Source organism: Oncorhynchus keta, chromosome 4, assembly GCF_023373465.1.
Source record: "Oncorhynchus keta strain PuntledgeMale-10-30-2019 chromosome 4, Oket_V2, whole genome shotgun sequence".
Lineage (NCBI taxonomy): Eukaryota > Metazoa > Chordata > Actinopteri > Salmoniformes > Salmonidae > Oncorhynchus > Oncorhynchus keta.
This window is the reverse complement of record NC_068424.1, coordinates 31,767,639-31,794,977: the sequence shown is the minus strand read 5'-3', so window position 1 is coordinate 31,794,977 and position 27,339 is coordinate 31,767,639. Positions and strand designations below refer to the sequence as shown.

Here is a 27,339-nt window from a genome sequence, read left to right as displayed (position 1 = left end):
GTCAAACACACACTCCAACCACATCCATAACGTATATCAAATCAAACACACACTCCAACCACATCCATAAAGTATATAAAGTCAAACACACACTCCAACCACATCCATACAGTATATCAAATCAAACACACACTCCAACCACATCCATAAAGTATATCAAATCAAACACGCACTCCAACCACATCCATAAAGTATATCAAGTCAAACACACACTCCAACCACATCCATACAGTATATCAAATCAAACACACACTCCAACCACATCCATACAGTATATCAAGTCAAACACACACTCCAACCACATCCATAAAGTATATCAAGTCAAACACACACTCCAACCACATCCATACAGTATATCAAATCAAACACACACTCCAACCACATCCATAAAGTATATCAAATCAAACACACACTCCAACCACATCCATACAGTATATCAAATCAAACACACACTCCAACCACATCCATAAAGTATATCAAATCAAACACACACTCCAACCACATCCATAAAGTATATCAAGTCAAACACGCACTCCAACCACATCCAAAGTCAAACAAACACACTCCAACCACATCCATAAAGTATATCAAATCAAACACGCACTCCAACCACATCCATAAAGTATATCAAAAACACACACTCAACCACATCCATAAAGTATATCAAGTCAAACACACACTCCAACCACATCCATACAGTATATCAAATCAAACACACACTCCAACCACATCCATAAAGTATATCAAGTCAAACACACACTCCAACCACATCCATACAGTATATCAAATCAAACACACACTCCAACCACATCCATAAAGTATATCAAGTCAAACACACACTCCAACCACATCCATACAGTATATCAAATCAAACACACACTCCAACCACATCCATAAAGTATATCAAGTCAAACACACACTCCAACCACATCCATAAAGTATATCAAGTCAAACACGCACTCCAACCACATCCATAAAGTATATCAAATCAAACACACACTAACCACATCCATAAAGTATATCAAATCAAACACACACTCCAACCACATCCATAAAGTATATCAAATCAAACACACACTCCAACCACATCCATAAAGTATATCAAATCAAACACGCACTCCAACCACATCCATAAAGTATATCAAGTCAAACACACACTCCAACCACATCCATAAAGTATATCAAGTCAAACACACACTCCAACCACATCCATACAGTATATCAAATCAAACACACACTCAACCACATCCATAAAGTATATCAAATCAAACACACACTCCAACCACATCCATACAGTATATCAAATCAAACACACACTCCAACCACATCCATAAAGTATATCAAGTCAAACACACACTCCAACCACATCCATACAGTATATCAAATCAAACACACACTCAACCACATCCATAAAGTATATCAAGTCAAACACACACTCCAACCACATCCATAAAGTATATCAAGTCAAACACGCACTCAACCACATCCATAAAGTATATCAAATCAAACACACACTCCAACCACATCCATAAAGTATATCAAATCAAACACGCACTCCAACCACATCCATAAAGTATATCAAATCAAACACGCACTCCAACCACATCCATAAAGTATATCAAGTCAAACACGCACTCCAACCACATCCATAAAGTATATCAAATCAAACACGCACTCCAACCACATCCATAAAGTATATCAAATCAAACACACACTCCAACCACATCCATACAGTATATCAAGTCAAACACACACTCCAACCACATCCATACAGTATATCAAATCAAACACACACTCCAACCACATCCATACAGTATATCAAGTCAAACACACACTCCAACCACATCCATACAGTATATCAAATCAAACACACACTCCAACCACATCCATACAGTATATCAAGTCAAACACACACTCCAACCACATCCATAACGTATATCAAATCAAACACACACTCCAACCACATCCATACAGTATATCAAGTCAAACACACACTCCAACCACATCCATAAAGTATATCAAATCAAACACACACTCCAACCACATCCATACAGTATATCAAATCAAACACACACTCCAACCACATCCATAAAGTATATCAAATCAAACACACACTCCAACCACATCCATACAGTATATCAAATCAAACACACACTCCAACCATATCCATACAGTATATCAAGTCAAACACACACTCCAACCACATCCATAAAGTATATCAAATCAAACACACACTCAACCACATCCATACAGTATATCAAATCAAACACACACTCCAACCACATCCATAGAGTATATCAAGTCAAACACACACTCCAACCACATCCATAACGTATATCAAATCAAACACACACTCCAACCACATCCATACAGTATATCAAGTCAAACACACACTCCAACCACATCCATAAAGTATATCAAATCAAACACACACTCCAACCACATCCATACAGTATATCAAATCAAACACACACTCCAACCACATCCATAAAGTATATCAAGTCAAACACGCACTCCAACCACATCCATAAAGTATATCAAATCAAACACGCACTCCAACCACACCCATACAGTATATCAAGTCAAACACACACTCCAACCACATCCATAAAGTATATCAAATCAAACACACACTCCAACCACATCCATACAGTATATCAAATCAAACACACACTCCAACCACATCCATAAAGTATATCAAATCAAACACACACTCCAACCACATCCATACAGTATATCAAATCAAACACACACTCCAACCACATCCATAAAGTATATCAAATCAAACACACACTCCAACCACATCCATAAAGTATATCAAGTCAAACACGCACTCCAACCACATCCATACAGTATATCAAGTCAAACACACACTCCAACCACATCCATAAAGTATATCAAATCAAACACGCACTCCAACCACATCCATAAAGTATATCAAGTCAAACACACACTCCAACCACATCCATAAAGTATATCAAGTCAAACACACACTCCAACCACATCCATACAGTATATCAAATCAAACACACACTCCAACCACATCCATAAAGTATATCAAGTCAAACACACACTCCAACCACATCCATACAGTATATCAAATCAAACACACACTCCAACCACATCCATAAAGTATATCAAGTCAAACACACACTCCAACCACATCCATACAGTATATCAAATCAAACACACACTCCAACCACATCCATAAAGTATATCAAGTCAAACACACACTCCAACCACATCCATAAAGTATATCAAGTCAAACACGCACTCCAACCACATCCATAAAGTATATCAAATCAAACACACACTCCAACCACATCCATAAAGTATATCAAGTCAAACACGCACTCCAACCACATCCATAAAGTATATCAAATCAAACACACACTCCAACCACATCCATAAAGTATATCAAGTCAAACACGCACTCCAACCACATCCATAAAGTATATCAAATCAAACACGCACTCCAACCACATCCATAAAGTATATCAAATCAAACACACACTCCAACCACATCCATACAGTATATCAAGTCAAACACACACTCCAACCACATCCATACAGTATATCAAATCAAACACACACTCCAACCACATCCATACAGTATATCAAGTCAAACACACACTCCAACCACATCCATACAGTATATCAAATCAAACACACACTCCAACCACATCCATACAGTATATCAAGTCAAACACACACTCCAACCACATCCATAACGTATATCAAATCAAACACACACTCCAACCACATCCATACAGTATATCAAGTCAAACACACACTCCAACCACATCCATAAAGTATATCAAATCAAACACACACTCCAACCACATCCATACAGTATATCAAGTCAAACACACACTCCAACCACATCCATAAAGTATATCAAATCAAACACACACTCCAACCACATCCATACAGTATATCAAATCAAACACACACTCCAACCACATCCATACAGTATATCAAGTCAAACACACACTCCAACCACATCCATAAAGTATATCAAATCAAACACACACTCCAACCACATCCATACAGTATATCAAATCAAACACACACTCCAACCACATCCATAGAGTATATCAAGTCAAACACACACTCCAACCACATCCATAACGTATATCAAATCAAACACACACTCCAACCACATCCATACAGTATATCAAGTCAAACACACACTCCAACCACATCCATAAAGTATATCAAATCAAACACACACTCCAACCACATCCATACAGTATATCAAATCAAACACACACTCCAACCACATCCATAAAGTATATCAAGTCAAACACGCACTCCAACCACATCCATAAAGTATATCAAATCAAACACGCACTCCAACCACATCCATAAAGTATATCAAATCAAACACACACTCCAACCACATCCATACAGTATATCAAATCAAACACACACTCCAACCACATCCATACAGTATATCAAATCAAACACACACTCCAACCACATCCATACAGTATATCAAATCAAACACACACTCCAACCACATCCATACAGTATATCAAATCAAACACACACTCCAACCACATCCATACAGTATATCAAATCAAACACACACTCCAACCACATCCATACAGTATATCAAATCAAACACACACTCCAACCACATCCATACAGTATATCAAATCAAACACACACTCCAACCACATCCATACAGTATATCAAATCAAACACACACTCCAACCACATCCATAAAGTATATCAAATCAAACACACACTCCAACCACATCCATAAAGTATATCAAATCAAACATACACTCCAACCACATCCATAAAGTATATCAAATCAAACACACACTCCAACCACATCCATACAGTATATGAAGTCAAACACACACTCCAACCACATCCATACAGTATATCAAGTCAAACACGCACTCCAACCACATCCATAAAGTATATCAAATCAAACACACACTCCAACCACATCCATAAAGTATATCAAGTCAAACACGCACTCCAACCACATCCATAAAGTATATCAAGTCAAACACGCACTCCAACCACATCCATAAAGTATATCAAGTCAAACACACACTCCAACCACATCCATAAAGTATATCAAATCAAACACACACTCCAACCACATACATACAGTATATCAAGTCAAACACACACTCCAACCACATCCATAAAGTATATCAAATCAAACACGCACTCCAACCACATCCATACAGTATATCAAGTCAAACACACACTCCAACCACATCCATACAGTATATCAAGTCAAACACACACTCCAACCACATCCATACAGTATATCAAATCAAACACACACTCCAACCACATACATACAGTATATCAAGTCAAACACACACTCCAACCACATCCATAAAGTATATCAAATCAAACACGCACTCCAACCACATCCATAAAGTATATCAAGTCAAACACACACTCCAACCACATCCATAAAGTATATCAAATCAAACACGCACTCCAACCACATCCATAAAGTATATCAAGTCAAACACACACTCCAACCACATCCATAAAGTATATCAAATCAAACACACACTCCAACCACATCCATAAAGTATATCAAATCAAACACACACTCCAACCACATCCATAAAGTATATCAAATCAAACACGCACTCCAACCACATCCATAAAGTATATCAAGTCAAACACACACTCCAACCACATCCATACAGTATATCAAATCAAACACACACTCCAACCACATCCATACAGTATATCAAATCAAACACGCACTCCAACCACATCCATACAGTATATCAAATCAAACACGCACTCCAACCACATCCATAAAGTATATCAAGTCAAACACGCACTCCAACCACATCCATACAGTATATCAAATCAAACACGCACTCCAACCACATCCATACAGTATATCAAATCAAACACGCACTCCAACCACATCCATACAGTATATCAAATCAAACACGCACTCCAACCACATCCATACAGTATATCAAATCAAACATGCACTCCAACCACATCCATACAGTATATCAAATCAAACATGCACTCCAACCACATCCATACAGTATATCAAATCAAACATGCACTCCAACCACATCCATACAGTATATCAAATCAAACATGCACTCCAACCACATCCATACAGTATATCAAATCAAACATGCACTCCAACCACATCCATACAGTATATCAAATCAAACATGCACTCCAACCACATCCATACAGTATATCAAATCAAACATGCACTCCAACCACATCCATACAGTATATCAAATCAAACACACACTCCAACCACATCCATACAGTATGTCAAATCAAACACGCACTCCAACCACATCCATACAGTATATCAAATCAAACACACACGCAAACCCACATGCATGAAATTCAAACTCACACTTGTACAAGTACACACATGTGCACTGCACTGCACACTCAAAGGTTGAAATGAAAGGATCAACCCTAGAAAGGTTGACTGTGGTCATGGAGAATACTAAACATTTCCCAAAAAGTAATCATATTTGTTCGAACTTGATTGATTTACAAATGGCGCCCTATTCCCTACACGGTACACTACTTTTGACCAGAGCCCTATGAACCCTGGTCAAAAGTAGTCAGAATCATTTTGAGGTTTTAAAAAAGGACGTTCATTGTCAGGAGTTTCAGCAAGGCATGGGGACGGAGAAAAGACGTGGACATTTGAAATTCACATGAAACTGATCTGCATCAATCAAATGGCCCAAACGAACTGTTCGCTGCCGTTAAATACAGACACTTCAAATAGATAATTATTCTCAAAATGACAAAAGTGCGTCATGCAAAATTCCTCTGCCTGTAAGAATTCATTTTTTCAAAAGATAGCAACCAGCCATGTTGAACCAATTCTAAACACAAGCTCCAGATTTGTCGGTGTAATTTCAAGGCTTAATGATCTTGTTCAGTCATGGTTAGCAGGCCCACCACTAGTCATGCCACCCCTTGTCTCTCGATGCCTCTTCCTATTAGTTTCTCTACATCTCATTGCATCCTCAGCCCCCCCCATCTCCCTCTCTCTTTCATTTTCCTTCTCACTGTATCTCTGTATCTCTTTGTTCTTCATCTCTCTCTCTCTCTTTGTCATGCTCTTCCCTGTCGTGGTCAGTGTGCCATGGCGCTGACTCTGTGGCAGTAAAGACTGCTGACAGCCAGTGAGCTACTTGTCTCCCTGCCCTCCCTGCTCTCCCTGTCCTCCTCCTTGTCTGTGCTCCGGAGCAGGCCGCCCACAATGGCCCGGAGCCTGGTTAGCGCCTGTACCTGCATGCTGGAGACAGGAGCGGGGCTGGAGGGCAGGGCGGCTGTGGACACCTTGGGCAGCAGCGGATTGGGGGGGTTGCAGCTGGCGGGGTGGGTGCTCTTCCAGTAGGCCTCCAGGTAATCAGCCATGTGCTCACACGCATCCTCCAGTTGGTTTTCATCCAGGATGATGTCAAACATCTCCTGAGTGAGGGAGATGGAGAGAGATAAACAGAGGGGAAAACAGTATTGCTAGTGTTTTTATGGGCCCAAAACAGTACAGGTATGAGCTTAGCATGGGTCAACGATAGATAACAACTTTATAAGAGAGGATCTATTTTTTCTTAAGATACTTTATTTTATAGATTCCAAATGACTTTGCACCTTGTTTCTTTTCTTTCTTTTTTTTTTAACAAGAAACTGACATGCTTCTTGGATTAAGTTAGACTAAAACTGTATCAGAGACAAAATAACCAATTTAATAGCATTAAATGTTAATTTGGCAAGAATAGTCAGATCAGGGAGACTCTTAAAAGCTAAATACCACCAGGGATGCGATGCCATTGGAATTAAATTAGGGTGGATTTTTTCACAAGCCTGTGATGTTTGGGATCATATTCTAAAAGAAAACCAGAGACGATCACAGAAGGACTGAAATAGATTTGGCAGGAGATATGAGGCTTTCTGAAGCATTCCACAACAGTATTATTAATATAAGGTCAAAATCCTGACGGGAGATATATACGCACACAACTCAAAAAACCTCCACGCAAATCAACATCAGTGCACGATTTACACAAGACTTCAAGTAACTCGAGTGCGTGTCTTCTCAAGTTCTCCTCCTCTCCGCCCTTGACAGTCTCCTTTATGGTATCAATAGAGGCTTGAGTCACAAAGACCCAAATCGTCAATCTGCACAAAGAAACAGTATCCTTCCAGATTGTAATAGCTGTGGCGTGTGGCGGGTGTGATCCAGGTCGACCTCTGGCCAGTGGTGTGACTATACTCACGGCAGGGCACTGGGCCAGTTTGTCTGCAGCGACCATCTGGACATTGAGGTGCTTGGCCTGGGACTTCCCTCTGGACTTGATGAGCCTCTGCAGAACCTGTGGGAAATATGAGTGAGGGGCATGAGAGTCACGACACCATCAGCACCACAACAAATCCCACTCCCATCACATGAAAGCGCGTGGACACCGTAGCGGTGTCAACGCCGTCCCACGAAAGCATCGTCAACGCCGCAACAGAGTCAACTCCGTCCCACGAAAGCATTGTTAATGCCGCAACAGAGTCAACTCCGTCCCACGAAAGCATCGTCAACGCCGCAACAGAGTCAACGCCGTCACACGAAAGCATCGTCAACACCCTAACAAGGTCAACTCCATCACATCACAGCATCGTCAGCACTGTAACGTAAGTCAACTCCATCACATCACAGCATCGTCAGCACTGTAACGTAAGTCAACTCCAATGTAGCAGCAACGTGGAGACTTCAATCCAACATCAGTAGCACAGTAGAACTGTGATTCTACTGGTTCACAGCAGCAGTAGTTGATGAAAAGAGGCGACGAGAGGTGTCAGACGGCTTATCCCGTCGAGATGTGATTCAGGCTGACAAAACTTTGATTTAGCGGCCGTATTTCACACATCTTCAGCTACGCCTTCGTTCCCTTTTTATGTTACTGAAATGGCAGGGTTTTTATTGTGTTATTTGCAGACAGCTGAAGGTCAGCGTGATGAATCACACACCTGACTCTCTCCCATTTTGACGAGCTGAGTAGATGGAGCTTTAAAAAAAAAAGAGGCCATGTTTAAATCTGGAGCAGGTCGCCATTCAGGAAGAAAAAGGCGATATGAGCAGTGACAAGACACATCCATACACCATTGGCGCCCCAATGCACCAGGGACATCCATAGACACAAACCAGTAGGAGACGACTTCACTACTTCTTACGGAGTCTCAGGATGGGACTTTCACTTCGGCTCTGTTCATTTCATCAATCTGCCACTCACTTCTTTCATACTGTCTGGAGGGGATCGGCCTCTACCTGCCCTGCTTCTACCTTTACACACTGACACATATTATGTATGGAAGCCCTGAAGCCCAAGGTAACAAAAATAAAAAATCACTTGGAACCATATTGTTTGAACTACTTAGTATCTTGTTTGAACGATGTAGTCAATTATTTTAGAATAATAAAGTTCTGTATATTATTACTGTGTGTGAGATGGAAGGTTGGCTGAATACATGACTAGAAAATAAAGGTTAGTATTGGAATAATAACCATGTAATACACTGGGGCAAACTGCTAGTACCCTGAGATTCAGTATGATGACACAACAGTGGTAGGTAGAACTGATCAACGACAACGATGAGACAGCCTATAGGGAGGTCAGAGACCTGACCGTGTGGTGCAAGGACAACAACCTCTCCCTCAACGTGATCAAGACAAAGGAGATGATTGTGGACTACAGGAAAAGGAGGTCAGAGCACCTCCCCATTCTCATCGACAGGGATATAGTGGAGCAGGTTGAGAGCTTCAAGTTCCTTGGTGTCCACATCACCAACAAACTAACATTGTCCAAGCACACCAAGACAGTCGTGAAGAGGGCACGACAAAACCTATTCCCCCTCAGGAGACTGAAAACATTTGGCATGGGTCCTCAGAGCCTCAAAAGGTTTTACAGCTGCACCATCGAGAGCATCCTGATGGGTTGCATCGCTGCCTGGTATGGCAACTACAGAGGGTGGTGCGTACGGCCTAGTACATCACCGAGGCCAAGCTTCCTGCCATCCAGGACCTCTATACCAGGCGGTGTCAGAAGAAGGCCCTAAAAATTGGCAAAGACTCCAGCCACCCCAGTGATAGACTGTTCTCTCTGCTACCGCATGGCAAGCGGAACCAGAGCACCAAGTCTAGGTCCAACAGGCTTCTAAACAGCTTCTACCCCCAAGCCATAACACTCCCAGACTATTTGCATTGCAAATTTGACATGTCATGATTTAACATGCCATGTAAACTACCACATGTATTTGTGGAATGGAAATTGTGTATTGCGAATGAACGTAACTTTATGACTATAACTACTGTTCAATGAAGGAGTGAAACAAAGTACAACACACTATGTATGGGGAGTAGCACTCTTGCAACCTTGGATGAAGGATCTACAATCACGCCTGACAAGGCCAATGAAATCCAAGCCTCGCTGAAAGCCCCGACTTCCACAGGTGATAAGCGTGAGGGTCAGATTCATTCCTTCAATTTAATACCGCTCTTCACCGAGGCCAGGAACGGGCGGTGCGGGGTCAAACAGGTGTCGTACCTAGTTTTTATTCTTCAGGGAACAGTAGTTATAGTCACAGCGTTACGTTCCCTTTCAGTCACTCATCTTTGGTGCAACAAACTATTGCGAAATATAATCACGACCCAACGGATACTAAATGAAACGGCCCATGGCAGACCACCCCAACCTGACCACTCCAGATGCGGCAGTCTGGGCATTGCTCACACGGCGCCCTGTCTAATGACTTTCCCCTGTCCCAAGCGCAAGCACGCGGTTTTCTATACTGGGAGCAGACACATCCAAGCTATAAAACCTCATGTGTATGTGGTGATGCCCAACTCGCAGCAGCACAAATATTTCCTATGGTCAACCCTTTAAACAACGCTCAAGACACTGCCAGACCCCTGGTGGACTGGACACGTACACTGGTAGGTAATCCTTGACCCTTGCTGCTATATGCCAGGGCAATAGCCTCCACAATACAGTGGCAGAGACGCTGCTTAGAGAGTGCCCTGCTGCGAGCTGGATTAGCAAAACAGACAAAGAGTTGGTCACATGACCGGATATCCCGGGTCCATTTAATGTACGTGCGTAAGGCTCGTACCAGGCACAGGGCATGTAACCTTTGTTGCTCTTCAGAAGCAATAGCAGGAGGCGAAAAGCTAAATAGGACCTGTAGGACATAGCCATTACTTTTGGGGCGAAGGCCGCTTTTGGACGCCCGGGGCCAACTGAGGACAGCAAGGGTGTACAGAGGTCCCCAGCACTTTTAGCCTAGGCCATAGCCATGAGCAGGGAGGTTTTGTAGGAGAGTATCTTCAGATCCACCGAGTCCCGAGGCCATGTACCCTTTTAAAGTGGAGAATGCTTGAAAAGCACCTGTAGAAGCATAAGGATGTCCCTTACAGAGCACTGACAAGTCCTTTATCTTGGCACCAGAGCTCAAATGCTTGCCACTTATACGCATACAGTCCTCTCATGGAGGGTGCCCTTGCAGACTGAATGGTAGCAATAACATTCAGAGGTAAACCTCTAGCCATCAGATTGGCCTCTTAGGGGTCAGGCCCATAGGATCTCTTACCATACCTGCCTGTGCACCTGGGACAACAGGTGCCTGCCTAACGGGTGTTTCCACGGGTCCCTGCCTAAAAGGTTAATGATCTCTGCGAAAGAAGGTTGCCTGGGGAGCCACAAGAATCAAAGGTAAGCCATCCCGGCGCACCCACTTCACCGTGGGATACCACATGGCGAAAAATAGAAGTCACTGCGCGTTTTCCCACAATGCCTAAAAATCGACATCGGCCCTGCCGAAAATGTTCCATACCTGGGACAGCCTCTACTCCTGAGAGAGGAGGTCCCACCTGGATAAAAGATCTGCACCCGAGTTGAGGCAACCAGGGAGATTGTCGGTTCTGACCAGCACAACCTGGCCCGACAAAAACAGGGGAAAGAGAGCCAGATACTCCACCAGTATCCATAACTGAAAGGTGGCGGGACACAACCACAACCACACTGGAACGATTTCCATCACAGAAGCCATTATCCCCTGTAGGCATAGGCACGGGCAAAAACAGTATGACACAGACGAAATTTGGCTAAGCAGAGCCGGAACCTGGACACCCTCCGTGTTAATAGTAAAGTGTGATACACGAGTGAGTAGCTTGAGACCTAGAAACGGAATGTGCTGAGATGGGAGACAGACAGCTCTTTTTCTGGTTTCTTATGAAGCCTGGGGACTGAAAACAGGACAGTAGCAAGGATGTGTGTAGCATTGAATTCCCCCTCGACTCCGCCTCCACCAGCCAGAGTATGTGAGCGGAGCGTGTCCAATTTGACTGGAGCGCCGAGCAAGTTTCCCCAAAGGCTGGAGCGTCGGCCTCTCCCCTCGCTCCAATTTCACTCCAGTACCGTTCACTTCACGAGCTCAGGGAATGCCCGGTCCAGCATGCATTGTAGGCTATTTGTGTTCTTCTATAGCCCCTTGCTTTAGCTTACTGTCATGGAGTTCGCTAAATCTTTTCATAAAGAAAATGATAAAACACACAGGTGCAAAATCGACGTGACAAAGATGAGGACGACCAAGACCAAGAGAGGTAGTGTGGTGACCATGTGTTAACAACTAAAGAATTATTGCGGAATCCGAAAAGACACCTATCCCTAAAGCATGATGGTGTACTTTTTACTATGTGCACATGCTAACAGAAGGGAATGAGGTGGGTAGCTAGCTACGTGTGTTATTGCATCAAAGTATTTATAAACAAAAGATCGGACTTCTTAACAGTGATATTATCTATACAATAGGCTGAAATAGATTTGGCCCAATAGGCAGGACATGTTCTATTTTTCAAGGAGCTTTCTGTTTTGTTTTTTTACCAAAAAGCATTTAGGCCTACACATTTTTAAAAACAACTCTGCATCCCTGCCCAGCCTGGCAAGAGTACGCCTGAAGACTCCCAGTGGCTCTGCAAGCACGGAGAGGGTATTCTCCACCACTGGCCTGATCTCCAAGCACCATCGCACGAGCCTGATGCCAAATTCTGGCCAAATTCTGGTGTTTGTAAAAATGAATTCAAAGGCACTGTAGACTCTGCCTAATAAGGTATTTTTGTTTCATTTGTATTTAAGTCAGGCTACCTGTCTGGTTCTTGACCTAGTTAGAGAGTGTTTATATGCCTTTTAATGTCATGTAATTTAATGTAGCCTATTTCAAATGATGAGCACTTCTTACAGTCACTTTTTCATTCTGTTAATTAACATAGTTTTCATTCAAATCATATGGTTTGGTTTCAACACTTCAACATTTACATTTACATTTAAGTAATTTAGCAGATGCTCTTATCCAGAACGACTTACAAATTAACCAAATGGTAGGTCCGGGTGGTCACGATAGTAGATTGGTGTTGGATAAATGGTGAGATTAATAAATGGAACGAATTTGGAGCGGCAGTTTTTTAATCGCCGAGCGGTTGGAAAACATGTGCATACTCTACCACCAGCCAATCAATGTAATAGCGATCGGATCGTGAACATTCTGAGTTTGTAGACTCTGAGGTGCTTGCTGAGGGCACGTAGTTCGAGAATAGGACGCAAAATCCCGTCCGTTTTCGTAAACCAGGAATACTAGAAGTCCCGGGTCTTCGACATAGGAACCACTCGGATTGCCTGTTTCTGGAGACGGGAGGATATTTCCTCCCTCGATAAATGGTACTGAGGCTTCGGGAACAGTCGACGTGATGATGCTGCAGACGCGTGAGTGATGCACAACAAGTTGTAGCCTGTATCCTGACGTCACTGTTCTCATGATCCTGGGCGAAAATTGAACTCACATACCCGTCAAAGTGCCACCCGTCAAAACTGTGGAACTTGGCTGAAAAAAACAGTGTTTATGTGCCAAGGTTTGCCTAAAGCCCGGCCCACTCTGGGTACACGGGCTCTGGCCATCAGTGACGTACCCCGGTTGGCAGTGCCACATGAAGGCACTGTTGTCACAACGAGGCTCACCAGGTTCAGGCAGTAAGATGCGTTTCAGTAACCAGCTGGCACCCAGCGCTGGGCCGCACACATAAAACATAGACCCAGGGAACAAAACTTTATCATGGAGGTTACCCTACCAACCAGTCATAGGTACTAGCGACAAAACGTCTTGGAACCTACCTGGAAATTGGACAGGTAGCTCTGAAAAACGGACCCGTTCTGTTGTAACAGACAGGGGTGATTGGTAATTGAATCTCATTTTCAGGAATGAAAAGTGTTGAGCTGGAGACAGACAGCTCATTTGGGGGGCTCTTATGGACCACAGAGACTGCATGTGGGATAATAGCGTGGTCGTGTCCAACCCTGCTCGTTCCCTCGACTCCGCTACCAACAACTCATCACCTATAGAGCCCATAACCTGCATCACTAGACACCTCATAGTGACTAGTGAGCTACAGGCAGGAATCAATGAATCCCAGTAATGAACCAGCCATGGGCACAGTGACCCAACTTGTCACTCTCACTCTGGGGAGATTGATCTACCCCTTGAACACTGTGAACACTGTGGAACGCGGGGTAACAGAGGCGGCAGCATTAAGCATGGACAAGCTTCCAACATACATTGTGCTTCTGTGAGACTGTATAGACTGCATGAAGCCTGGCCCCTATATAAGCACAGGGGGCTCTGGCAATGGCTGACGTAGTACGCCGTCTGCCAAACGTGGGGACACTGTTGTCATAGTAATGTTTTTGCAGAGGGGCGCACTGGTCACTCAGACACATGCTTGGCCCCACGCTCCGGGTGTTACCCCAGCCAAGTGCTCAGAGGGCTGCTTCTACATCGGAGGTGCACTTAAACCCCATTTCCGTCACTCCCTCCAACTCCAGGAACTTAAAATAGGAATGTGGTTGCCATAACGCTGGGGGAAAGCTAGTAAGTTTTACTCAAGGAAGTTAAGCATGCTAGCCAACATTAGCAAGGACACTTTTTAGCATGAGCTAGGCTAGCTAGCCCAGCAACACCAGTGGGGAGGCAGTAATAGCTATTATAGCTAGCTCGCCTCGGCGAGTTAAGACAACCTGGCTAGCACGACATGCAAAGCTCATTTAGCTAGCCCAGGGTCGAAAGTCTACGTGGAACCGGATCACTGAGGTGACCGGACCCATCCTTAAGAAGTCTATGAAAAGAGGAAGCCACTGCTTGACTGAGACAGACACAAGCGTCGGGGGGGTACCCCCGAACCTGGCCACCCTCTCTCTTCGAGTAGCCTCCCATGTACCGAAGGTGACTGACTGAAACCAGACTAGATGTACGTTACCACTTATTTGCCTTGCTTGGCCTCACCTTAGGAGAGGAGATCTTGACGTAGACGATGATAGGGGCCAGGGAGGTCTTTCCCAATTGGGCCGGGTGGTTGATGGTGTCTGCGTCCAGAACCACCAGCTGCAAGGTCCGGGCCAGCTCAAAGATACGCTCTATCTCACTTTGCACTTCAGCTACTAAGAGAGAACAAGAGGGAGAGCATTAGGGTTGGAGAGACATGAGACAGAGAGAGAGAGAGAGAGAGAGAGAGAGAGAGAGAGAGAGAGAGAGAGAGAGAGAGAGAGAGAGAGAGAGAGAGAGAGAGAGAGAGAGAGAGAGAGAGAGAAGAGAGAGAGGGAGAGCATGAGAGGGAGAGCATTAGGGTTGGAGAGACACGAGACAGAGAGAGAGAGAGAGAGAGAGAGAGAGAGAGAGAGAGAGAGAGAGAGAGAGAGAGAGAACGAGAACGAGAGTGAGGGCATTAGGGTTGGAGAGACACGAGACAGAGAGAGAGAGAGAGAGAGAGAGAGAGAGAGAGAGAGAGAGAGAGAACGAGAGGGAGAGCATTAGGGTTGGAGAGAGAGACAGAGAGAACGAGAGGGAGAGATTAGGGTTGGAGAGACACGAGACAGAGAGAGAGAGAGAGAGAGAGAGAGAGAGAGAGAGAGAGAGAGAGAGAGAGAGAGAGAGAGAGAGAGAGAGAGAGAGAGAACGAGAACGAGAGTGAGAGCATTAGGGTTGGAGAGACATGAGACAGAGAGAGAGCGAGAGAGTGAGGGAGAGCATTAGGGTTGGAGAGACACGAGACAGAGAGAGAGAGAGAGAGAGAGAGAGAGAGAGAGAGAGAGAGAGAGAGAGCGAGAGAGTGAGGGAGAGCATTAGGGTTGGAGAGACACGAGACAGAGAGAGAGAGAGTGAGGGAGAGCATTAGGGTTGGAGAGACACGAGACAGAGAGAGAGTGAGGGAGAGAGAACGAGAGTCAAGCCATAAATCCGCTTTCATTCCGCCCTTCAGTTATGAGCCTTCGAGAGGAGGAGAGATTATCAAAACTGAATGGCCATAGGATCATGCGGAAATATGGAAGTATCCCATTTAACGTGAGAGAACATGTATTAGCTAATGCACTTTCCCCCCCAGATAGACGTGGTTAGGTCATAAACATAAATCATAGACAGTCCAGGAAATCTCCTTCAAGCAACACTTCACTTCATTACATTTCATTAGAAGCTCAAACAAACTTGTGTTTGCACATCCACTGCTGCAATGACTAAGACACGCGTGTTGCCGGAAATTGAGCGGAGAGTCCAGATGTGTCTGGTGATTATAATACATTATGGATGCATCCCAAATCCCTCTCTATCCCTATATATAGTGCACTACTTTTGACCAGAGTTCTATGGGCCATGGTCAAAAGCAGTGCCCTACAAAGAGAATAATAGAGTGCCATTTGGGATGCATTTTATGATGATGTTTTTCATATCAGACGCTTCCTGTTGGAAACACTGGGTTTTGATGATATCTAGGCCGAAATCAAACAGGAACTAACAGCTGTGACTGGAATGCAACTTAGGCCGCATAATATTACTTTTCACACACTAACTCAATTACACAAATGCTTAACTCAAGTGATGGGTCTGCTTGTAAGAGATTCCTGAAATAACTTCAGCCACATTTGGAACAATTGTTGTTTTCAGAAAAGTCTTCCTATCTATTGCCATCGAGACAGAGTTAGGGTTCAGCGCACTGTCAACACGTGTGTCCCTGAAGTGATTAAATAATTATACAGTTGCATTGGCTGCCAGTTAAAGAGCTTGTCATCAAAAGTGGAGCACCGAGGTTGTACAGAGCTGTGCAGTGCTTTAAGTGTAACCCAGTCTGGGGCGGTGGGGGTAGACGGAGGGAGGTGCTACTAGCTTCCATCCACGCTCTCTCTGAGGATCCACAGAAAGGGCTTTAATCCCGGGACATCGCTGCCCGAGCAACCGGCACATCAGAAAAGTAGTGCACTCAATAGGGAACTGGGTGCCATTTGGGATGCAACCCAGGAGTAACATTACAGAGCACCGTTGCTCATGTCAGTGATCCAATACAAAGATTAGGACTGTGGCTTCCATAGTTCCGTTGGCTCTCCGGCCACCCCCGTGAGGTCAGAGCTGAGGAATCTGTTTCATTCTAAACCGCAGCTTGTTAATCAAGCCTGGTAAAATCAGCTGGGTTCTTGACCTTGTTATCTGGCAGCAGGCTTCTGGATTCTCCTCTCTTTCCCAATCTTTTGTTCCAAACACAAACCTTTTTAATCACATCCCCAGACAGGTCAATCGTCCCCTTCCAACATCTGTAGGTCTGCACTATAACCATCTTCAAGGCTTTCTTCCAAATGGCACCCTATTCCCTATATAGTGCACTACTTTTGACTGGAGCCATATGTCCCCTGGTCAAAAGTCATGAACGACACTCTTAGTAAAAAGGGTTCCAAAAGGGTTATTCAGCTGTCCCCATTGGAGAACCCTTTTTGGTTCCAGGTAGAACAATTTTGGGTTCCATGTAGAACCTTCAGTGGAAAAGGGTTCTACATGGAACACAAAACATTTGTACTTGGAATCAAAAGGGTCCGACCTGGAAACAACAAGGGTTCTTCAAAGGGTTCTCCTATGGGGACAGACGAAGAACCCTTTTAGGTTATAGATAGCAACTTTCTTTCTAAGAGTGTATAGTGTATAGCAGTGGTGTAAAGTACTTAAGTAGTTTTTTGGGGTATCTTTACTATTTATATTTTTGACAACTTTTACTTCACTACATTTCCCCTGACACCCAAAAGTACTCATTACACTTTGAATGCTTAGCAGGACAGAAAATGGTTCAAATCGCACACTTATCAAGAGAACATCCCTGGTCATCTCTACTGCCTCTGATCTGGCGGGCTCACTAAACAGAGAACATCCCTGGTCATCTCTACTGCCTCTGATCTGGCGGGATCACTAAACAGAGAACATCCCTGGTCATCTCTACTGCCTCTGATCTGGCGGGCTCACTAAACAGAGAACATCCCTGGTCATCTCTACTGCCTCTGATCTGGCGGGCTCACTAAACAGAGAACATCCCTGGTCATCTCTACTGCCTCTGATCTGGCGGGCTCACTAAACAGAGAACATCCCTGGTCGTCTCTACTGCCTCTGATTTGGCGGGCTCACTAAACAGAGAACATCCCTGGTCGTCTCTACTGCCTCTGATCTGGCGGGCTCACTAAACAGAGAACATCCCTGATCTGATCTGGCGGGCTCACTAAACAGAGAACATCCCTGGTCATCTCTACTGCCTCTGATCTGGCGGGCTCACTAAACAGAGAACATCCCTGGTCATCTCTACTGCCTCTGATCTGGCGGGCTCACTAAACAGAGAACATCCCTGGTCGTCTCTACTGCCTCTGATCTGGCGGGCCCACTAAACAGAGAACATCCCTGGTCGTCTCTACTGCCTCTGATCTGGTCATCTCTACTGCCTCTGATCTGGCGGGCTCACTAAACAGAGAACATCCCTGGTCGTCTCTACTGCCTCTGATCTGGCGGGCTCACTAAACAGAGAACATCCCTGGTCGTCTCTACTGCCTCTGATCTGGCGGGCTCACTAAACAGAGAACATCCCTGGTCGTCTCTACTGCCTCTGATCTGGCGGGCTCACTAAACAGAGAACATCCCTGGTCGTCTCTACTGCCTCTGATCTGGCGGGCTCACTAAACAGAGAACATCCCTGGTCATCTCTACTGAGAACATCCCTGGTCGTCTCTACTGCTCTGATCTGGCGGGCTCACTAAACAGAGAACATCCCTGGTCATCTCTACTGCCTCTGATCTGGCGGGCTCACTAAACAGAGAACATCCCTTCGTCTCTACTGCCTCTGATCTGGCGGGCTCACTAAACAGAGAACATCCCTGGTCGTCTCTACTGCCTCTGATCTGGCGGGCTCACTAAACAGAGAACATCCCTGGTCGTCTCTACTGCCTCTGATCTGGCGGGCTCACTAAACAGAGAACATCCCTGGTCGTCTCTACTGCCTCTGATCTGGCGGGCTCACTAAACAGAGAACATCCCTGGTCATCTCTACTGCCTCTGATCTGGCGGGCTCACTAAACAGAGAACATCCCTGGTCGTCTCTACTGCCTCTGATCTGGCGGGCTCACTAAACAGAGAACATCCCTGGTCATCTCTACTGCCTCTGATCTGGCGGGCTCACTAAACAGAGAACATCCCTGGTTGTCTCTACTGCCTCTGATCTGGCGGGCTCACTAAACAGAGAACATCCCTGGTCATCTCTACTGCCTCTGATCTGGCGGGCTCACTAAACACAAATGCTTTGTTTTTAAATGATATCTGAGCGCTGGAGTGTGACCCTGGATTTCCACCTGGTTTGCCTAATATAAGGATTTTTTTTATTATTCGTACTTTTACTTTTAATACTTAAGTATATTTAAAACCAAATACTTTCAGACTTACTCAAGTGTATCTTAACTGGGTGATTTTCCCTTTTACTTGAGTCATTTTCTTTTAAGGTATCTTTACTTTTACGAGAGAGAATTGAGTACTTTTTCCACCACTGCTGTATGAGGTATAGGATGCCATTTGGGACACAGCAGAAGACTTTGTTTAATCTTTGACTCCTTCCCTTTTCTCTATGCAATTAGTCTCTCTAAATACAAAGGGCACTAGAGGAACACAGAGGTCTCATACTTCCAGAACTTACCAAGGTTGGAGCGTGTGTTGGAGCGCTCGATGATGGCGTGCTTACTAGGGTTGTTGAGGACCGAGCGCTTGGCAAGAGAGATGTCTGCCGTGACACGAGTGATTGATATTCTGATAGGAAGGCAGAGAAACAAAATAACTGGTCAGAGAGAGAAGAGAGCGTGCTCTGATTTCCGAATCAAATAGCCTTGATCCATGATCAATATCAATACAAAATGGAACACTTGGAAAGAACACTGTATTCCAAATAGAAAGGGGATAGCAACCAAATCACCCTATGAAGAGGGGAGAGTTGTGATTTCTAAGGTTTAGTAGACGAGGACAGAGATGGTGTGAGTATGCTTATAGTCAAATACCATATGTAAAACATCTTGCTAATGATCAAAAGTCTCTCACTCTGAGAAGAATATAAATACGGTTTACAGTATGAGTACAGTATGAGTTTTGTAACATCATTTATTTACTGTGGATGGGAGACTGGCCAGGAAGCCCAGGCAGGGACTGGTGCATGGAGAGGAGAGGAACTGAGGAGAACCCTGCGCTGCACTAGGGCCCACTATGGCCTATTAAGGACATGGAGAAGGCCTATTTAAAGCAACAGCTAGCACACATCTCCAGGCCAAACAAACTTGTTACATACTCCTTCGGCAAAACCTCCCGGGACGACTAAATACCAGCCTATAGGACTCAGGCAGAACGGACTGAACAGGGATAAAGAGAGGGGGAAGGGAGAAAAGCACGTACCTCCCTTCAAATCGGTGTTTCAAAAAGTCAAACAGTGCCTTTTGCATCATATCTGTCACCTGCAAGCAAAAGGGATAAGAAAAACACAGTGAACATTTATGGAATGACCATCATTTTGAAAACAGACTGTGTGTGTGTGTGTCTGTGTGTGTGTGTGTGTGTGTGTGTGTGTTTGCATGGGTGGGTTGGTTGGTGAATTGAAGCAAGCTCTCTGTTGGTGAGAGAGGGAGCCCCACAGCACAGACTGTTGTTTCAGAATTGACTGACAGCACTTCAGCCTTTCCCATGTAAACAACTGTGCTCCTCCTCAGCTTAGTGTGTCCTGTTCTCATCAGGTTCCAGAGGAACCTCCCCTTTCTGCCTCCCATTAACCACAGAGACACAGCTCAGCTCTGTTGGTGTGTCTATGTGTCCACAATGAGAACAAGTAGTAGAAGTGGAATTAGTGTAAACAGAACGTATTAGTGAGTGTAGTAGTGGTGCTAGTACCAGTAGTAGCTAGTACCAGTACCTGTTGTAAGTCGCTCTGGATAAGAGCGTCTGCTAAATGACTTAAATGTTAATGTAAATGTAGTAGGGTTGCACAATTCAAGTAATTTCCCCAAAATGTCCAGGTTTTCCAGAATTCCCATTTGGAAGATTCCCTGGGTTTCTGGGAAACCTGGTAATTTGGGGGGAATTTACCAGATTTGGCAAACTTAACAAGTAGTGATCTAAATAGAATGTAACAGTGGTGAGGGTGGTAGTGTCAGTGATAACCCCTTATAACAACTGCATAAAAACGTATAACAAACCCTTATAATAACAATGCTGTTACCTCATAGCCCTTCAGTGACGGTCCAACCAGGACCACAGGTCGCATGGAAGGCACAACGTCGTATGGAGGAATGTGTTCCGTCTGCCCGGCGACAGAAAACAACCCATCAGCTTCACATCCAGGGGGATTATTATACAGAGGCCGCAGCCCAAATGGCACTCTGCCCCCCTACATAGTGCACTACTTTTGACCAGCGCCCTGGTCAAAAGTAGTGCGCTAAATAGGAAATAATGGCGGCATTTTGGAAGCATGCACACTCAACATTACACACTAAGTCCAGGGGAAAAAGCAAAACACACTGTACCAATTATTAGAACTGAAAGGAACTTGGCAAACTATGAAATTAGTTGTACTAACTGTGAGCCCCAGTTTGCACTCAACACACATGAAGGATGCCAGTTAAAGGTGGAATCTGGGACTGGTACATCCCTTCATCCATCATGGTTTTCTGGTCCATAGAAATAGGGGTGTTTTGTTTTCATTTTGAGTAAATATAAAACGGTAAGACGTTATACTGAATGACACTCTAGACAGAGCAAATACTAAGATCATCTCTGAACTGAATTCACTGACCCCGTAATGAATTGACAAGCAGCTTAACATAAGAACAAAAATCCAAATCTGTGTGGAGGTCAAGGTATACTGAGCAGAATCTCTCATTTCATAATTGATATCTACCCAAAAGGGAATGTCAGTAGAGGAACTGGTTAGTCAGAACAAGGATGATAAGAACTAAAACGGTAGGAAACGGTTAGAACTGAAACAAACTAGCAGAGAAACCCAGTCACACAGCGACAGAGTGGGAGCTCAGTGCATCTCAGTGACAGCTTCAGAGGGATGCGTGTGTGTGTGTGTGTGTGTGTGTGTGTGTGTGTGTGTGTGGGTGACAGCGAGGCAGTAGACCTCTAATGCCACATCTGTGTGTGCTGTCACAGTTCCAGCGGTGTGACGGTGCAGTATGTCTGAGGAACGCACCGGCAGACAGACAAGACACGCCATCGCTTCGCAGGGAAAATGAAAACGCTTTCACCTCCGCAGGAGCGACAGTGCGTGATCTGAGCACTAATGGAGACAGCTATGACAGATGGATGAAGAGAGAGACCTTTACTATCTTTTTTTCACAACTCAATATTACTGCTAACTACAGTATCTACCGCTCGTGCTGCTTTTCTTTGTTGTTGTTCCATCTCACCCTGTTTTTGTGTCTTAGCCTCTCTCAGCAATGTCTTCCTGTCTATCGCTCTCTCCCCTTCCAACTCTCTCGCTCTCTCTTTCTGTCTTCATCTCTTCCCACCATTTTCTCTCTCTCTCTCTCTCTAGCTCTCTCTCTCTCTATAGCTCTCTCTCTCTCTCTCTCTCTCTCTCTCTCTCTCTCTCTCTCTCTCTCTCTCTCTAGCTCTCTCTCTCTCTATAGCTCTCTCTCTCTCTATAGCTCTCTCTCTCTCTCTCTCTCTCTCTCTCTCTCTAGCTCTCTCTCTCTCTCTCTCTCTCTCTCTCTCTAGCTCTCTCTCTCTCTATAGCTCTCTCTCTCTCTCTCTCTCTCTCTCTCTCTCTCTCTCTCTCTATAGCTCTCTCTCTCTCTCTCTCTCTCTCTCTAGCTCTCTCTCTCTAGCTCTCTTTCTCTCTCTCTAGCTCTCTCTCTCTCTCTCTAGCTCTCTCGCTCTCTCTTTCTGTCTTCATCTCTCCCCCCTTCTCTCTCTCTCTAGCTCTCTCTCTAGCTCTCTCTCTCTTTCTGTCTTCATCTCTTCCCCACCTTTCTTTCTCTCTAGCTCTCTCAAGCGCTCTCTCTCTCTCTCTAGCTCTCTCTCTCTCTCTCTCTAGCTCTCTCTTTCTGTCTTCATCTCTCCCCCCCTTCTCTCTCTCTCTAGCTCTCTCTCTCTAGCTCTCTCTTTTCCTTGTATCTGTCTCTCTCGGTCCGTCTCTCTCTCTTTCATTTTTCTTCAACTGCTAACATCTGCTGCCGTCACTGGCTGTCCCTGGGGAACTCTCGTTACATCAGAGCGGGGAAAGTGCTGCTAGATGCAGGACCAGAGCATCCAAGTCTGGAGCACTACCGGTCAGGACGCTGAAATATTTTAGGCCACATTTCGCTGGCCTAGGCTACAGGGTTATTGTTACTAAAATAATGCACGCTGCTGGATGATGGAAAATGGTGGCTATTGTTTCCATTGTTGTTGTAGTTGCATGGTCTTGGAAAGGAGACGAGACTGCACCTCTTTATCTGATTATTGTAAAAAGAAAACCAAAAACTCAATAAATATAATGTTTCAAGTGGAAAGGACATGAAATGTGAATGGAGAGGAGTTTTCTGTTTGCTAAGCTTTGCATCAAGTCAAGACATGGAGTGCCCACAATGACCCGAGAACTATTGTTGTGTATGCAATGTGTGTATGTGTGTGGGTTATGTGTATGAGGTTGGCCCACACACATAAACACACACAGGCAGGCAGGCATAGAAAGTCACACACACACACACACACACACACACACACACACACACACACACACACACACACACACACACACACACACACACACACACACACACAGAAACACACACAGGCAGGCATAGAAAGTCACACACACACACACACACACACACACACACACACACACACACACACACACACACACACACACACACACACACACACACACACAGGCAGGCATAGAAAGTCACACACACACACACACACACACCATCATGTGCCAAGAAAGCCCTTATGGGATTTCCATAACTCCTCTGAAATTGTGTATTAATCTGGCAGTGCTTGACTAAATTTTTTATATGGGAGTTGTTTCATAATTAGACTAACATGAGAATAGTAGTTGTATTTGTTCTAATGGAGGTCACACTTGATTCATGTTGCTGTGATAAAGATACACAACCAAACCAACACGGACGCTAATAGCTGTCACTGTAGATTAGGGCTGTGGCGGTCATGACATTTTGTCAGCCGGTTATTGTCATGCAAAAGATGGCGGTCTCAGGTAATTTACCATTAATTAACACGTTTATCATGTCCAGGCCTCCCCAGATACAAGCAGTTGATTAAAAAAAGTTCAATAAATCAATTTAATATACACCATCACAATATATTCACTATTTCATTTTGTTAAGTCTAAAAAAAATGATGACATGAAGAAAATCTATACTTATAAATCCTGTGCCATTATTTTATTTTATACGCTTTTATAGTAAGAAGAATATAATTTAATTTATCTGAAAAAAAAAGAAGGGATATTTTTTCCCATTACGAAGCGATTGCGCATACTGTATGAAGTGGCTACGTTGAGCGTAAACTGATCATTTGAAACAGGTCCTATATGCTAGATTTAGATGTGAATGATACAAGCCTTACAATGTCTCAGAAATCAAAACATACAGTAGCGGTCAAAAGTTTGGACTCACTGCACCACCTATCACACTTTCACAAAATGTATGAATACATGGCTAAAGGTCAATCAGATGTGTGAACATGGTCCCTAGCTGTGTGTTGCCGCTTTCCATGTTGTCTGTTGTCTGTAGCTTGTGAGGTGTGGAAACACTTTGTTGCTTTTATGAATTTTGTCTTGCTGCTTTTTGTTTTTGCTCTGTCTGTATGCTATGTCTTGCTTGTCCTATGTTGCTCTGTCTGTATGCTATGTCTTGCTTGTCCTATGTTGCTCTGTCTGTATGCTATGTCTTGCTTGTCCTATAGAGTTTGTTCTGTTAGGTGAACTAAACTGGGATATGCTTAACACCCCGGCAGTCCTACAATCTAAGCTAGATGCCCTCAATCTCACACAAATCATCAAGGAACCCACCAGGTACAACCCTAACTCTGTAAGCAAGGGCACGCTCATAGACGTCATCCTGACCAACTGGCCCTCCAAATACACCTCCGCTGTCTTCAACCAGGATCTCAGCGACCACTGCCTCATTGCCTGTATCCGCTACGGTGCCGCAGTCAAACGACCACCCCTCATCACTGTCAAACGCTCCCAAAAACACTTCTGTGAGCAGGCCTTTCTAATCGACCTGGCCCGGGTATCCTGGAAGGACATTGACCTCATCCCGTCAGTTGAGGATGCCTGGTCATTCTTTAAGAGTAACTTCCTCACCATTTTAGATAAGCATGCTCTGTTCAAAAAATGCAGAACTAAGAACAGATACAGCCCTTGGTTCACTCCAGATCTGACTGCCCTCGACCAGCACAAAAACATCCTGTGGCGGACTGCAATAGCATCGAATAGTCCCCGCGATATGCAACTGTTCAGGGAAGTCAGGAACCAATACACGCAGTCAGTCAGGAAAGCTAAGGCCAGCTTCTTCAAGCAGAAGTTTGCATCCTGTAGCTCCAACTCCAAAAAGTTCTGGGACACTGTGAAGTCCATGGAGAAGAAGAGCACCTCCTCCCAGCTGCCCACTGCACTGAGGCTTGGTAACACGGTCACCACCGATAAATCCATGATTATCGAAAACTTCAACAAGCATTTCTCAACGGCCGGCCATGCCTTCCGCCTGGCTACTCCCACCTCGGCCAACAGCTCCGGCCCCCCCGCAGCTCCTCGCCCAAGCCTCTCCAGGTTCTCCTTTACCCAAATCCAGATAGCAAATGTTCTGAAAGAGCTGCAAAACCTGGACCCGTATAAATCAGCTGGGCTTGACAATCTGGACCCTCTATTTCTGAAACTATCCGCCGCCATTGTCGCAACCCCTATTACCAGCCTGTTCAACCTCTCTTTCATATCGTCTGAGATCCCCAAGGATTGGAAAGCAGCCGCAGTCATCCCCCTCTTCAAAGGGGGAGACACCCTGGACCCAAACTGTTACAGACCTATATCCATTCTGCCCTGCCTATCTAAGGTCTTCGAAAGCCAAGTCAACAAACAGGTCACTGACTATCTCGAATCCCACCGTACCTTCTCCGCTGTGCAATCTGGTTTCCGAGCCGGTCACGGGTGCACCTCAGCCACACTCAAGGTACTAAACGATATCATAACCGCTATCGATAAAAGACAGTACTGTGCAGCCGTCTTCATCGACCTTGCCAAGGCTTTCGACTCTGTCAATCACCATATTCTTATCGGCAGACTCAGTAGCCTCGGTTTTTCGGATGACTGCATTGCCTGGTTCACCAATTACTTTGCAGACAGAGTTCAGTGTGTCAAATCGGAGGGCATGCTGTCCGGTCCTCTGGCAGTCTCTATGGGGGTGCCACAGGGTTCAATTCTCGGGCCGACTCTTTTCTCTGTATATATCAATGATGTTGCTCTTGCTGCGTGCGATTCCCTGATCCACCTCTACGCAGACGACACCATTCTATATACTTTCGGCCCGTCATTGGACACTGTGCTATCTAACCTCCAAACGAGCTTCAATGCCATACAACACTCCTTCCGTGGCCTCCAACTGCTCTTAAACGCTAGTAAAACCAAATGCATGCTTTTCAACCGATCGCTGCCTGCACCCGCATGCCCGACCAGCATCACCACCCTGGATGGTTCCGACCTTGAATACGTGGACACCTATAAGTACCTAGGTGTCTGGCTAGACTGCAAACTCTCCTTCCAGACTAATATCAAACATCTCCAATCGAAAATCAAATCAAGAGTCGGCTTTCTATTCCGCAACAAAGCCTCCTTCACTCACGCTGCCAAGCTTACCCTAGTAAAACTGACTATCCTACCGATCCTCTACTTCGGCGATGTCATCTACAAAATTGCTTCCAACACTC

At 44.6% G+C, this 27,339-nt stretch overlaps 1 protein-coding gene across 11 annotated transcripts in view; it reads right to left on the bottom strand.

Moving 5' to 3' along the window:
- cacnb2a (calcium channel, voltage-dependent, beta 2a) overlaps positions 1–27,339 on the bottom strand; it is a 122,967-nt gene that overhangs the window by 6,520 nt on the left and 89,108 nt on the right. For 6 of the 11 annotated variants that reach the window (XM_052505909.1, XM_052505916.1, XM_052505920.1 and 3 more), the window contains 6 exons: positions 21,620–21,700; positions 20,803–20,861; positions 20,060–20,169; positions 15,364–15,518; positions 8,271–8,366; positions 7,282–7,464 (listed from right to left, as the gene is read on the bottom strand). In XM_052505909.1, the coding sequence (XP_052361869.1) occupies positions 7,282–7,464; positions 8,271–8,366; positions 15,364–15,518; positions 20,060–20,169; positions 20,803–20,861; positions 21,620–21,700 (684 nt within the window). The remainder of the gene's footprint in view (positions 1–7,281; positions 7,465–8,270; positions 8,367–15,363; positions 15,519–20,059; positions 20,170–20,802; positions 20,862–21,619; positions 21,701–27,339) is intronic. The other 5 variants (XM_052505910.1, XM_052505919.1, XM_052505922.1 and 2 more) reach the window with 1 other exon arrangement.